This window comes from Megalops cyprinoides, chromosome 18 (assembly GCF_013368585.1).
Source record: "Megalops cyprinoides isolate fMegCyp1 chromosome 18, fMegCyp1.pri, whole genome shotgun sequence".
Taxonomy (NCBI): Eukaryota; Metazoa; Chordata; class Actinopteri; order Elopiformes; family Megalopidae; genus Megalops; species Megalops cyprinoides.
In genome coordinates, this window is record NC_050600.1 from 793,598 (window position 1) to 807,265 (window position 13,668).

At 49.2% G+C, this 13,668-nt stretch overlaps 1 protein-coding gene across 1 annotated transcript; it reads left to right on the forward strand.

Annotated features, from left to right (window-relative positions):
• The first annotated feature begins 3,685 nt into the window (after positions 1-3,685).
• tox4b (TOX high mobility group box family member 4 b) lies at positions 3,686-11,462 on the forward strand. Its single transcript, XM_036551093.1, is given in 10 exon segments — positions 3,686-4,700; positions 5,141-5,209; positions 5,744-6,025; positions 6,933-7,193; positions 7,824-8,135; positions 9,018-9,098; positions 9,297-9,701; positions 9,703-10,011; positions 10,725-10,891; positions 11,217-11,462. Coding segments are annotated over 10 exon segments (2,049 nt in total). The 5' UTR covers positions 3,686-4,595; the 3' UTR covers positions 11,275-11,462.
• Positions 11,463-13,668: the final 2,206 nt, after the last annotated feature.

Here is a 13,668-nt window from a genome sequence, read left to right on the forward strand (position 1 = left end):
CGTGCACACACACACACACACACACACACGGGCCCCCCCATGCCGCTGCCTCCCCACCCAGTGGCCTGCAGCCCCACAGCCTGAGGTCATAACAGCAGAGGAGAGCAAGAATGATAAAAACAGACGCAGCCCTGCCTGGCTGAGCGCATATTACAGCCTCTCTGCCCGCAGAGCGTGGGCATGATCATCATGGAACACTCCCATTCACAAGGGGGAAATCCCTGCTGTGGGGGGGGGTGTGAGGTCACGCAGGGGCACACGGCACCCTCTTCCGCTCCGTGCCCATCTCTGCTGTCACACCCAGCATGCAGGTGCATTTCTCCCACAGACTGGCAGAACGGGGTGTTATTACCAAGCAGAGGAGTTGTAATTGCATTACATTACATTACTGGCATTTAGCAGATACAAAGCGACTTACATAGACCACATTTTTTTAATATGTTACCCAATTATACAGCTGGATATTTATTGAGGCAGTTGTTGGTTAAGTACCTTGGCCAAAGGTACAAGAGCAATGCCCCAGTGTGGAATCAAACCGGCAACCTTTTGGTTGTAAGTGCTCTTCCTTACCACTATGCTACACTGCCGCCCCCATAATGCATCATACGGCTCTTCTGAAAAAAGACTGGGGCTCCGTGACCAGCAGAATAGGTGCAGCTTGCATGTCCTGCCAATCAGCCTGGGAGAGCAGTGATCTTTCAGCTTTACAGAGGAACCTTCGATCTCCCGGCAGACAGAAAGCGCTCTTTCTATGCAGCAAGCTTAAACTGGACCCAGTCTTCATGCGAATCAATTCTTATCTACTCCAATTTATTATGATAAAGGCTGTAATTGGCTACAGTAGTTGATATACTGTAAGGCTGACTATTTAACTAATTAAGTTGTTTTAGTTTTTTTTACAGTTACGAGGTAAATATATTTGCATAACTTGCATAACATATTTTATACTTGCATATGTACATAACATATTTGCATAACTAGCGTGCATAACTTACTGCTGGAGTTTCACGTAGTTCGCTTTGATGGAAAAACAGCGGAGTCAGAGCAGCAGAATGTCATATTCATTTTCAGGTCAATCTGCTTTATTGGCATAATGATCTGCAGTATAGTACTACCAAAGCAACATTTTACAAAATGCAGATATAAAAATACAAATCAGCTATTCAAAATGTAATAAGTAAACTGGTGTATCTTCTACCAATTTTTTAAAGGACACCTGTGACAACAGTAATAATATAGAATATATGTCCTTCCGATTCCTTTGTAAACTGGTCTTTGTACCGCGACTGGACTGTTAGTTACTGTTGCACACGAGTAAAGAGCGGACACGTCAACGCGCGCCATCTGGCGGAGTCACCGGGGCAACGCTCCATGCACGCGCTGCGTCAGTGCGTCACCGCGTCACTGCGTGCGTCACTTCCTTCAGTCATGGGATCCGGAAGTAGCTGCCATATTGTGGTTTTGGGAAAATCGGGCTGAAGGGAGAGGAATCGAACTGATTTAAGGGAGAGTAGCTATGGAGGTAAGAGGAAGACTGTAGACGGACAGAGAAGGGACAACTTGTCTGTGTTGTAATGTCTCACACAAAACATTTCGTCCAGGGTTACCATAGTTATCTACACAGTCTAGCTGGCTAACTCAAAGACAAGTTGAAAACAAATCCGTAGCTAGCTTACCAGTATCATGGCTAACTAGCTAGTATAACTAACTGGCCAAACATCAGCTCTAGACCTTTTAGGGAACTGTTTGTTAAAAATGTTGTTGGATAACCTGGGTAGTGGGGTTCGCGTGGCTGGCCAGTTGTCGGAGTTCCCGACAAAACTACTAAGCTTGTCCACGACAGGCCTTTGGGCCCGACTTTAAGAAATTTGTACTCTGCGACTGTCGCACACCTGTTAGCTATTACCTAACTATCGCGATAGCTAGGCTAACTATCTATCGACTGTTGAGATGGCCGAATCAATGGGATGTCTTAATGTAGCCGCTAGTTCGATGCTAAGTAAAGGGTTTGGGGCGAATTTGGAGGCGTCTGTTCACCGATGATAAAATCATCTGGATGGCTCGTTTCTTGCACTGTGCCTACTGTACCAGACGATCCACTGGTAGATCAAGATCGAGGGCGGAGTATGGCATAACCTAGCGCAGCAGAACTCAGTCAGCGCGTCATTGTAACTACAAAATGACAGCGTGCAGCATGTATTCAGCAAAGCAATTCATTTTTATTAGCTGTTAATTCACAACGAATATGCACATTTGTTCTGAATAAAATAATTTTCTCTGTCTGTATTGTGTCAAGTCACTGACAGCTTCTTTCCGACATTTTTAAATATAATGCCTGAATGCCTACTATAGTCAGTTATCTCCGGCACAGCCAAATCCACCACTGATAACGCTACTGGTAGCCGTGCCAAGGCCAGAGAGAGCCGATATTTTCATAAAGTCTGCATCTCCGGCCCTTGACTCGACCCAGTGATGCTTTCGGTACCGCTCTCCGTCTTTCCTCACTGCGTTGCCGTGGAAACGTCCCGTTGAGGCACACCTTTTGAAAAAATGCTGTCCTGTACCGTGATTCAACTTATTGAGTTTCATTCATTGTTTTTGGTAATGTGTTCTGTTGTGAAATAAAAAATTGCCTGATCAGATTGTTTTCGTGTATAACGTCACACTATATATGAAGATTAGCACATGCACTAGAAAGAACACTTATAGCTAAATTGTAGTTAAAATATATATTGTATCTCTCTCTCTTTCTCTAGAGAGAGAGAGAGAGAGGTGTATTTATCATGAAAACAAAAGTGACCCGACTCGCAGTGCTGTACAGGTGTAAACCTGCCATCCTAATGTACAGCTGTGGATGACAAGAACGGTCAAATCTCACTTGACCAGTTTTCCACTCTGCAAGAGTGACATTTGCAAATTATGAGATTATGTCTTCTGTAGGTTTTTTTGTTGTTTGCGTTTTTAACTTGTTTTGGATAGTGTGCAAGAGTGATTTGTTACCTGTGAAAGTAGTTACTTAGAAACTACTTACCACTTGAACATGCATCATCCCAGATTGTCTGCTTAGGTTATGGCAAAGACACATATAAACTATATGCTTTCCATCAGGTTCATAATCTATACTCTCTGGTCGTTTTTATGCCCAAAAGTTTAGCTCTCTGTTATTAAGTGACCTTTTACTGTAGATAGTAGGATATCATTCAAGACATGAAAGGCAGGACCTGCAGGGTGTTATAATTATTACACTAAAAAGCATCTCCTATACTGTGCATCCAGTTGCTAGCTAATGCCCTCGGTGATGGGAGATTGGCGAGTACTTGTGTGAACACGTGTGGCGTGTCTACGACTGGCAGCAGATGAGACCGTGTTTGATTACGGAGACAAGCGAATGGTTGCTTAAAGTCTTGCGTCTTTAACGTTAGAAGCCATTTAACCGTAAGACGCTGAATGGACAGATAAACTCCGGTAAATCGCTCAGCCACACTGGGCCCCCCACGCCCCTCAGGGCTAAACTACGCTCTTGTGGGAATGGGGGTGGTATCTCCGGAGTTACTTAAAACTGTTTGAAACCGTTTTGTATCAGTAGTTGTTTTTTAAATCTTTTGACGTTGTTTTATTAAGACTAACATTTGAAATAAAAAGGGATGAGTATGATAAGATATGTAAGAGTTACTTTGTGGAATGCGATCCGTTGTGCGGGGCTCGACTAGTCAGCCTGAAGCGGGTTCTGCAGACGAGCGGCTGGAAAATAAGGAAAAGTGAAACGCAGGGCTAAACTTCTTTCTTTTGTTCCAGTGAACAGTTTTAGTTATCGCTACAGGAAAGTGCACATTAATAAAACATTTTAGAGGGATATTTTCAGGACGAACCAGCGTAAATTTGTGTCGTTCACGTTTCCTTTTGGGGCCATCTGCCTGGCTGGCTCGCACGGAGGTGTCTGGTAGCTAAGCTAGCTAACTGACATTTTAGTTCTAACAGTCCCATTGTATTTTACATTACTGATGACATCGCTCAGAGGTCATTTCTGAATAGTGAGCTAGTTAAGTCATCTTACTTGTTCATTCAGACATATGTGCTCATACAGAGCTGTTCAAATTATGAACAAGCATGTTTGCTTGCTGGCTACGTGTTTGGCGTGCAGGGGGTTGCTAACTCGCTAGTTTGGGAATGTGCCTGTACGGGTAGATCGGTTATGAATGGCCTTCGGGTATCTGAAGGAATACATAGACATGTGTTTACGGTGTCGATAATGATTGCCAGTGAAGTGGATATAAAGTAGGATACGGTTGGCTAGGTTAGATGGCTATGTTGTGTATGTAATACTAGCTGATTAGCAGCCACCATTTCGCTCTTCACTCTGTAAGCAAGAAGTACGAGACTGTGACACTAGTTATCAATACTTGGCTATCTTAGGGAGGCACAAGCGAACTACAACCGTATTTAGCGAGCTACCTAAACACAAATCGTTGGCCATAAACTAGCTGGCTAGCGAGCATAAGACTGCGTGACAGATAGCCAGGTAGCTCTGACAAAGCTGGGGCTGCTACTGGCATTCTGGTTACCACCTGGAATGAACTCGGAGTCCTGTGTCAGAAATGGACCTGCATTTTTACTCGGAGCTGTCCGACAGTACCGGACAGCACGGCGACCCGGAGTTCCTGGACCCTCAGCCGTTCAATGGATACGACTCGGTCAACAAGGTGACCCCCGTGAGAGAGAGGGAAGAAAGCGCTGATGAGCCTCCCGCTGGCGCCCGCTGTGTCCAGCTCATATTTATAGCCTGTGGGCTGCGAGCGGGTGCTCGGTTGAATGTCTACGCGTCGGCTGTATGCGTAAATCTTGGTCTATTTTTGATCTTGATTTATTACTGAAAATTACCCGCTATTCTGTTCCTGCTGCGCTTGCAGCTCTTCTGAGATGCACTTTCCGGGACGGCCGTCCAAGTCGCTCGGCCAAAGAAATAATACAAACTGTCTCCAAAACAGTGGCGCAAACAGCGCGTATGTGTGAGACACAGTAGTGTGTGTGTTTCTGAGGCACAGCGCATGTGTGTGAGAGAGGTAGAGGCAATCGCGCGTATGTGAGGCACAGCGCATGTGTGAGGAGGAGGTTTTGATGTAAATACTGGTCTGTGTTGCAGTTCCCCGGGGGAAGTGAGAACTACCTGACTATCCCTGGGTCCAGCCATCCCTTCCTGTCATCCTCCGAGGTAACACTGTTCCTCATGATCAGCACAGTACAGTTTAAACTTACACACTGCCCCAAACCCTCTACACCTCACACACTACTCAAAACCATCCACACCTTACACACTGCCCAAAACCCTCTACACCTCACACACTACTCAAAACCATCCACACTTTACACACTGCCCAAAACCCTCTACACCTTACACACTACTGGCATAGATTACACTACTCCATACATGAGTACAGTGTACTTCAACAAGTACAGTGATCAACATTGTCCTATGTTACACACTCAAAAACACCATAAAATATATTCACACACTCGCACACACACTTCAGTCAAAAATATACACTGCCTCGATTACATGCACAAACTTATACTCTGACTACATGAGACTACATTCTGTACTCATCTTACCCTGAGTACACTACACACTCATCTTACTCGTCTCCACCAGGTAATCAGAGCATGCCATGTTGAATAGTGGAATAATGAGATGATTTGTAGCATTAACTGTTGTGTTTTTGGGTACCCTCTGCACCCCCCCATGCAGACGTTCCACACCCCCAGCCTGGGCGATGAGGAGTTCGAAATCCCGCCCATCTCCCTGGACCCAGACTCCGCCCTCACCGTGTCGGACGTTGTGTCGCATTTCGGGGAGCTGGGTGACGGAGGTCCCTCTGGGGGTGTCCCTGAGAGCGCGGTGGTGGGGGGGAACGACCCCTCCTTCGCCTCCCCCTTCGCCAGCACCCCGTCCCAGAGCCTGGAGCACCTGAGCCTGGGGGTGATGAGCCAGTCGGGAGGGGGTGCTCTGCTGAGCTCCACGCTGGGCATGGTGAGGGCGATGCTTCTGTTAGCAGCAGAGCGGGAGAATTCAGTGCCCGCGCACCACACCACCCCCCGCACAGCCTGCACCCCTTCAGCTGCAGAAGCTCACAGACAGAAGAGAGCAGGGCGCCTCCATGCGCATTAGCTGCTCCTGCTCGCCAGCTTGGTTTTGCTCTCCTGGTCAGGGGCTTCAGTGCGCTTCAGTGGGCTTCAGAGGGCTTCAGAGGGCTTCAGAGGGCTTCAGAGGGCTTCAGTGGGCTTCAGAGGGCTTCAGAGGGCTTCAGTGGGCTTCAGAGGGCTTCAGAGGGCTTCAGTGGGCTTCAGTGGGCTTCAGAGGGCTTCAGAGGGCTTCAGTGTTGGCGCTGCTTGCTGTGTGTCTGGCCTGCTCCTCTCAGGATTCAGGTGAATTCGGAACAGTCAGGCACACTGCGGTCACAGGCACACTGCGGTCACAGGCAGTGGTTTATAGCGTTGTGGCACACTGCGGTCACAGGCAGTGGTTTATAGCGTTGTGGCACACTGCGGTCACAGGCAGGCGGTCGCAGGCACACTGCGGTCACAGGCAGGCGGTCGCAGGCACACTGCGGTCACAGGCAGGCGGTCGCAGGCACACTGCGGTCACAGGCAGGCGGTCGCAGGCACACTGCGGTCACAGGCAGTGGTTTATAGCGTTGTGCTGCACAGATTCACAAGTAAAGTTGTCTTGCTGGCTCTTTGATTTTCAGTTACAGTAGAGGATAGTGCATTCTCCTACATACCACTAGCTGTGGAGAAGGCAGGCCCAGGAAATTCAGCAAGTTGGTGCTTAGAGAGAAGAAGGATATGTTAATGTTACTGACATTAATGAACCCTGTTAAATCCATGCTTTTCTCCTGATTCTTCCCACTCTTGCCTTTTCTCTTGCCCCTTCCCAGGATCTTGGTCACCCCATTGGCTCTCAGTTCAGTAGCTCCTCCCCCATGACCATAGACGTCCCTCTGAGTGACATGAATCACAGCCTGCTGGGCCACAACCAGCTGACCACAATCGACCAGTCAGAACTCAGCGATCAGTTAGGGCTCAGCCTGGGAGGAGGGACCATCCTGCCCCGCCCACAGTCTCCTGACCATCCCCTGTCAGCCACACCTTCTCCGGGCGGGTCCCTACAGGATGAAGACATGGATGACTTCAGACAGGTGAGAGGAGAGCCAGCGTCTGTCCGTCTGTCTGTCTTGTCTCCTTTTTGGCCTGTGTGTCAGTGCTGTATGGGTGAAGCACCGTGGTGGCTCCACCCCCCCTCCTGAGTGGCTGAGCGTTGGCCTATGAGAGGGCTTCAGGAGTCATGTAGGGAAAATTTAGGAAAACCTAAATTTCCTGACATCATCACTAAAGTCTAGGCTTTTCCTTGTCAATGTCAACATGATGCAAAGTTATAACAAACAATTTAGAGTACAGCACCGCTTCTCCAAACTTAGAGTTCTCTGAGGTTTCTTCTGTTCTTCATCGTAACTTGGCCCAGTTGATAGTTATTGTTACACCGTAGGAACGGTGTGCTGTGTTCTGGACTGAAAACAGTGAAGACTTTTACCCAGCTGTGCAACTGAGGGTCGACACACTCAGAATGCTTGGCCTTATATGCTGTAGCTGTCAAAGCCAGGCTGCTCAGCATACTGTGGATGTGCGGTGTGCTGCGTATTACACACATCTTCCACACATACAGATTTATATCATACGTTTGTTATTATATGCAAACTATGAGGATTCCCCTGTGCAATCAGTTTAACTTCTGTAACCCCCCCGTCTCTCCCTCCCTCTCTCTCTCTCAGAAGAGCGTTCTGGTGGAGTCACCAGTCTCCCTGTCAGTGTCGCCGGCAGTCATCTCGCTAAGCCCCTCCCTCTCTGACTCCGCCCCCGCGTCCTCCAGCACTCCTGTTGGGCAGGTGCGGAAGGGCGGGGGGGGGAAGAAGGGGAAGAAGAAGAAGGACCCTAACGAGCCGCAGAAGCCAGTCTCCGCCTACGCCCTGTTCTTCAGAGACACACAGGCCGCCATCAAGGGCCAGAACCCCAGCGCCACCTTCGGGGAGGTGTCCAAGATCGTAGCGTCCATGTGGGACAGCCTGGGCGAGGAGCAGAAGCAGGTACACACACCTTACAGTATCTCACACACACACACACACACACACCCACACACACCTTACAGTCTCTCTCTCACACACACACACACACACACACACACACACCCACACACACCTTACAGTCTCACACACACACACACGCGCACACACACACACACACCTTACAGTCTCACACACACACACACACCTTACAGTCTCTCTCACACACACACACACACACACACACCTTACAGACACACACACATACACACACCTTACAGTCTCACACACACACACGCGCACACACACACACACACACCTTACAGTCTCACACACACACACACACCTTACAGTCTCTCTCACACACACACCTTACAGTCTCTCTCACACACACACACACACACACACACACACACACACCCACACACACCCACACCTTACAGTCTCACACACACACACACACACACCCACACACACACCTTACAGTCTCACACACACACACACACACACACACACACACACACCCACACACACCTTACAGTCTCACACACACACACACACACACACACACACACACCTTACAGACACACACACACACACACACACCTTACAGTCTCACACACACACACACACACACCTTACAGACACACACACACACACCTTACAGTCTCACACACACACACGCGCACACACACACACCTTACAGACACACACACACACACACACACACACACCTTACAGACATACACACACACACACACACACCTTACATACAGTCTCACACGTAGTCTGACACACAGGAGCATAGTTATGCACACGGGAGAATAGTCTTAAAAAGGAGTGTAATCTTGTGCACAGGAGCGTAGCATGTGGCTAACAGCGTGATGCATCTGCTGTCCCCCACAGGTGTACAAGAGGAAGACTGAGGCAGCGAAGAAGGAGTATCTGAAAGCGCTGGCAGCGTATAAAGCCAATCAGCTTTCTCAGGTCAGCAGCCTGGGCCAATCACACTGCTCTAAGGCCTGTGTGTGGGTGTGCGCGTCCGCGTGTGTGTGCGAGTGTGCGTGTGCGAGTGCGCGTGCGGGTGTGCAGATGAGTGTAAGTACGTGCTTTTGTTTGTGTCTGTATGTGATTTCCTGCTTAAGGTAAGATGGTGCCGCAGTAACTCTCTCTTTCCCCATATAGCCCACAGTGGAGGTGATGGACACATCTCCCTCGCCACCCCCCCCAGCCCCTCCCCCCACCCCCCCGCGCCCCGCCCGAATTCCCCACCATGCTCCTGACCAGAACACCATCACCAACATCTGCACCTCCAATATCATCCTGGACCTGCCGCAGGTGACCACACGCTCACGCACGGGGGCGCACAAGGCCCCCGTGGCCCCGCCCGCCCCTGCCCCCGCCCCCGCACCCAACCCCCCCACTGTCACTAAGATCATCATCTCTAAGCAGATGCTGGCGGGGGGGGCGCAGCTGCAGCAGATCCCCACCTCTGTGGTGACGGTGATTCCCGCCACGCGCGGCCTGCAGGCCACCGCCCCTGCCGCCCGCCAGCCCCCGCCCCTGCAGCAGATGCAGAACACCCCCCCGCCCCCCCCGCCTCCAGCAGATGGTGCACTCCCCCGCCCCTCCCCCGCTCCAGGCCAAACCCCGTGGCGGGGGCGGGGCTGGCCCGGCTGTGTCCGTCACCACAGCTCCACCCCCTCCACTGCAAATCAAGATCGTCCCCGCACCCTTGGAGGCGGAGCTGGCCGCGCCAATTATTGTGACATCACCAGCCGACGCGTCCGTCTCCGCTACCCCGTCAGAGGAGGTGCCCCAGCCTGCTGCCATAGTTACGGCCTGCTCCCCCTCCACCGCCGAGGACGTGGCCGAGACCGAAGAGTTCCCCCCCGGAGAGGTAGGGGGCAGTGTTGGGCCCATCCTGCTTCCTCTCTGCACCCCACCGGCTGAGGCACTGCCGGACATAACATTCACTGGCCTCCCAGGTCAGAGGCCAGAGCTGCACTGCTCTTAATATTCTGGGGCGGCAGTGTAGCATAGTGGTTCAGGACCGGGAAAGGTTGCGGGTACGATTCCCCATGGAGGTACTGCTGCTGTACCCTTGGGGAAGATACCCACAGTTGCCTCAGTAAATATCCAGCTGTATAAATGCATAACAGTGTTAAAAAGCCTGTAAATGATGTACGTCGCTCTGGATAAGAGTGTCTGCTAAATGCCGATAATGTGAATGTAATGTAATATTTTATTACGCAAGAGCATTACAGTGAGATGAGGCTGTGACCCTCAGGCCAGCCTAGCCAGGCTCCTCTTTCTGCCTGAGTCTGTCTCAGCGCTGAGTCAGACCCCTCAAGCGTCTGGAGCTCCTCTGTGGGCACCACAAAACTCTTCTTTAGCTTCTTTAGTACACTTTAACCCCTCAGTCAAATCCACTGAGTCCTGTTTTGCTGAGACTTACAGTTTAAGAGTCTTAAATCTATTTTCATCACTCATATTTCTCATATACCTGGAACCAGTCCTGTTGCCCGTCTGTGTACGTTTCCGGAGCTTGTATGTCCGCTCATGATGGACAGTATGGCCTGTCCTGTGTAAACCCCCCTGTTTTTCCTGCAGATGGAGGTGGAGCTGAATGTGTCCCCAGGCCCTGAGGAGGCGGCCCCCCCCGGCCCCCCCGGCCCCCCCAGTCGCTGTATCCGAGCCGGCTGCACCAACCCCCCTGTGGAGAGCAAGGACTGGGACAGAGAGTACTGCAGCAATGAGTGTGTGGCCACCCACTGCAGGTAAGCACACACACACACACTGCAGGTAAGCACACACACCCACTGCAGGTAAGCACACACACCCACTGCAGGTAAGCACACACACACACTGCAGGTAAGCACACACACCCACTGCAGGTAAGCACACACACCCACTGCAGGTAAGCACACACACCCACTGCAGGTAAGCACACACACACACTGCAGGTAAGCACACACACCCACTGCAGGTAAGCACACACACCCACTGCAGGTAAGCACACACACACACACACACCCTATGTTATAAACTCTGTTTTCCATTATAAAAAATTTGTGTGTGTGAGTGTAACTTCTCTCTCCTCAGGGATGTCTTCATGGCCTGGTGCTCAATCCGTGCCCAGAACTCCGCCACTGTCACATGAAGGGGGAGGAGAAGAGAGAGCCACTACATCCCCACATTTTAAAGCCTGAGCAGTTAGGAATATTGCCGATGATGGGATCTCCTGGCCCGTTATTGATATTATTTTTAAAGGGATCCTCTGGATTATTATTGATCATAGGAAATCTCCTTCAGAGTGTTTTGAGCTGTGGACTTTTGGAATGTGAGAGGTGGACATCACTGTTGGACTGTGGAGCATGGTGGGTTGGGGGGGGGGGGGGGGGGCTGGGTGGGTATTACTAAAGTTATATAAAAAGTACTTCCATCAACTTTAGTTTTTGTGGTTTATGTTTTGGGCTGAATCTTGGGTGTCTGGAGGCTGTAGCTCCCCCTGTAGGTGGGGAGCTGATGTTGCATCCGCAGGCAGGGAAGCAGAAATCGCTGGAGTGCCGTCACTACATCATCATGGTGAACACAGATTTTTTTTTTTTTTTTTTTTTTGAGAAATGACGTGACAGTGAAGACATAAATATATGCATTGTGGAATTTTTAAATGAATCAGAGGGGTTTTCCTGTTTTAATTTTTCATTATTTTTTGTTTGTAGTCTAGGAGGCAGATAGTAGATAATTATGAGTTTTAATTCTGGAAAGCAAAATACCATAAAAATATTGAAGTTTTGTTCTTTGTGACTGGTACTTATGAGAAAAGTATCTTTTCACTTTGAGAGAGGAAGTACAGTCAATCCATTTGTGTTTATTTATAATAAATGTCCAGAGAAATGAAAAAGTTGTGTGTATCATGTTTTCTTTGATGTAAATGTATTTTTTCTTTGCTGCATATAGTAACACACTGAGCTTATTTAGCTGCCCCAGGGCTGTCGGTATGACAGGGGTGTGGGGGGGTCAGGGGGGATGGGGGGGGGGGGCTGAGGTGTCTGGCCATACCGAGCAGGACTTGTGGAATGTGATGTGTGCTTTCCTGGAGGAACTCCAAGGTCCATTTTTCACACCATGTTCTCTTGTGGGTTATTCACACTGGGTGCACTTTCCAATGAACTTATTTCCTCATTTTACATTTGCTTCATTTATGGCCAAGAAGTAGCAATTGAATTAAGAACTTAAATTAATTTGTTACAGCTGTTTTCAGCCACATGCTGATCAGAATGAGATCATTCTGATCAGCATGTCGTCATGATCAGGTCGTCTCACCTGATCTTGGTTTTTGTGGGGTTTACCTGTAGCAGAAGTGATCTGGAGAAGACAGGTGCACATAGGAAAAGTCCCCAGCTGCACCTGGGGCTGACACCTGCTAACAAGGACACTGACATCAGCTCAGACAAGTCAACCCAACCAAAAGGAAAAATATTTAACCTATTGGACTGAAATGACAAAAATCTCAAACTTGCCATTTGGCTTTAAAAAGACATTACACTGTGACAGTCTATCTGACCATGGTGACAAGCTGAGAAAAACCCTTATAAAGTACAGACTCGGGGAGCAGAGGCTGGCCATAGAGAAGGGCTGACACAGGCAGACCTGGCTGCCCAGAGAGGACAGGCTGTGCTCCCACTGCAGTCAGGGAGTGGAGACAGAGCTGCACTTCCTCACAAACTGTGAAAAGTGAAAAATATCACCCAGTTAGTGAAATACATTATTTGCAAATTTCCAAAATTAACAAAAATTCCAAACTATAAGTGACCAGTAAAACCTGGAAAAATGTGTGGTGCTGACAGCAAATTACCTGGCTGCCTGGCGCAAACAGGGCGACTTAATGTGAGTTCATCTGCCGTTTGAGATCCTGATCATTCGAGAGATCATCACTCGATCTTGTCATGCCAATAAACCAATTTAAAAGGAACTGAACGCAGGGGTATTATGAAAGTGTAGCATCGTGTAAGCAGTGCACTTGCTTTTAAGACCATATTGCCCAAATATTTCATAAAACAACATGTATACAGCTGACATGTGAACCCGCACGGCCTCCCTGACAGGGAGGCATAGAAGCCAAACGCGGCGTGCGAACGCGCTCTCCTCGCTACGTCATAGTGGCTACAAACGGCGGGAAAACACAATGGCGGGAAATAAGCGTATGGCCTTATTTCTGCATGGCGGACGGTCAGGGGGCGGCGCTGCGGAGCCAGAGTCGCAACACTAAGGCAAAGAAAATAGCGATGGAGGATCACTGAGAACAAGAATACGTGATAACGCACTGAAACAGAGAACTGTTAAAAGAAATTCATACCGTTATTAATTTGACTCCAAATATAACAAACTCAACCGCGTAATCTTGCTTTAAACGTCTTGGCCCTGATTACACATATCTGGCTTCGGTATTATAACCGTATGTGTCGAAGCAGGGAGCAAAATCACAGACATGCTTGAGTAGCCTGAACACTGAGGCGAGGGGGAGGAGAGAAAGATGGGGGCAGTGAGGGGT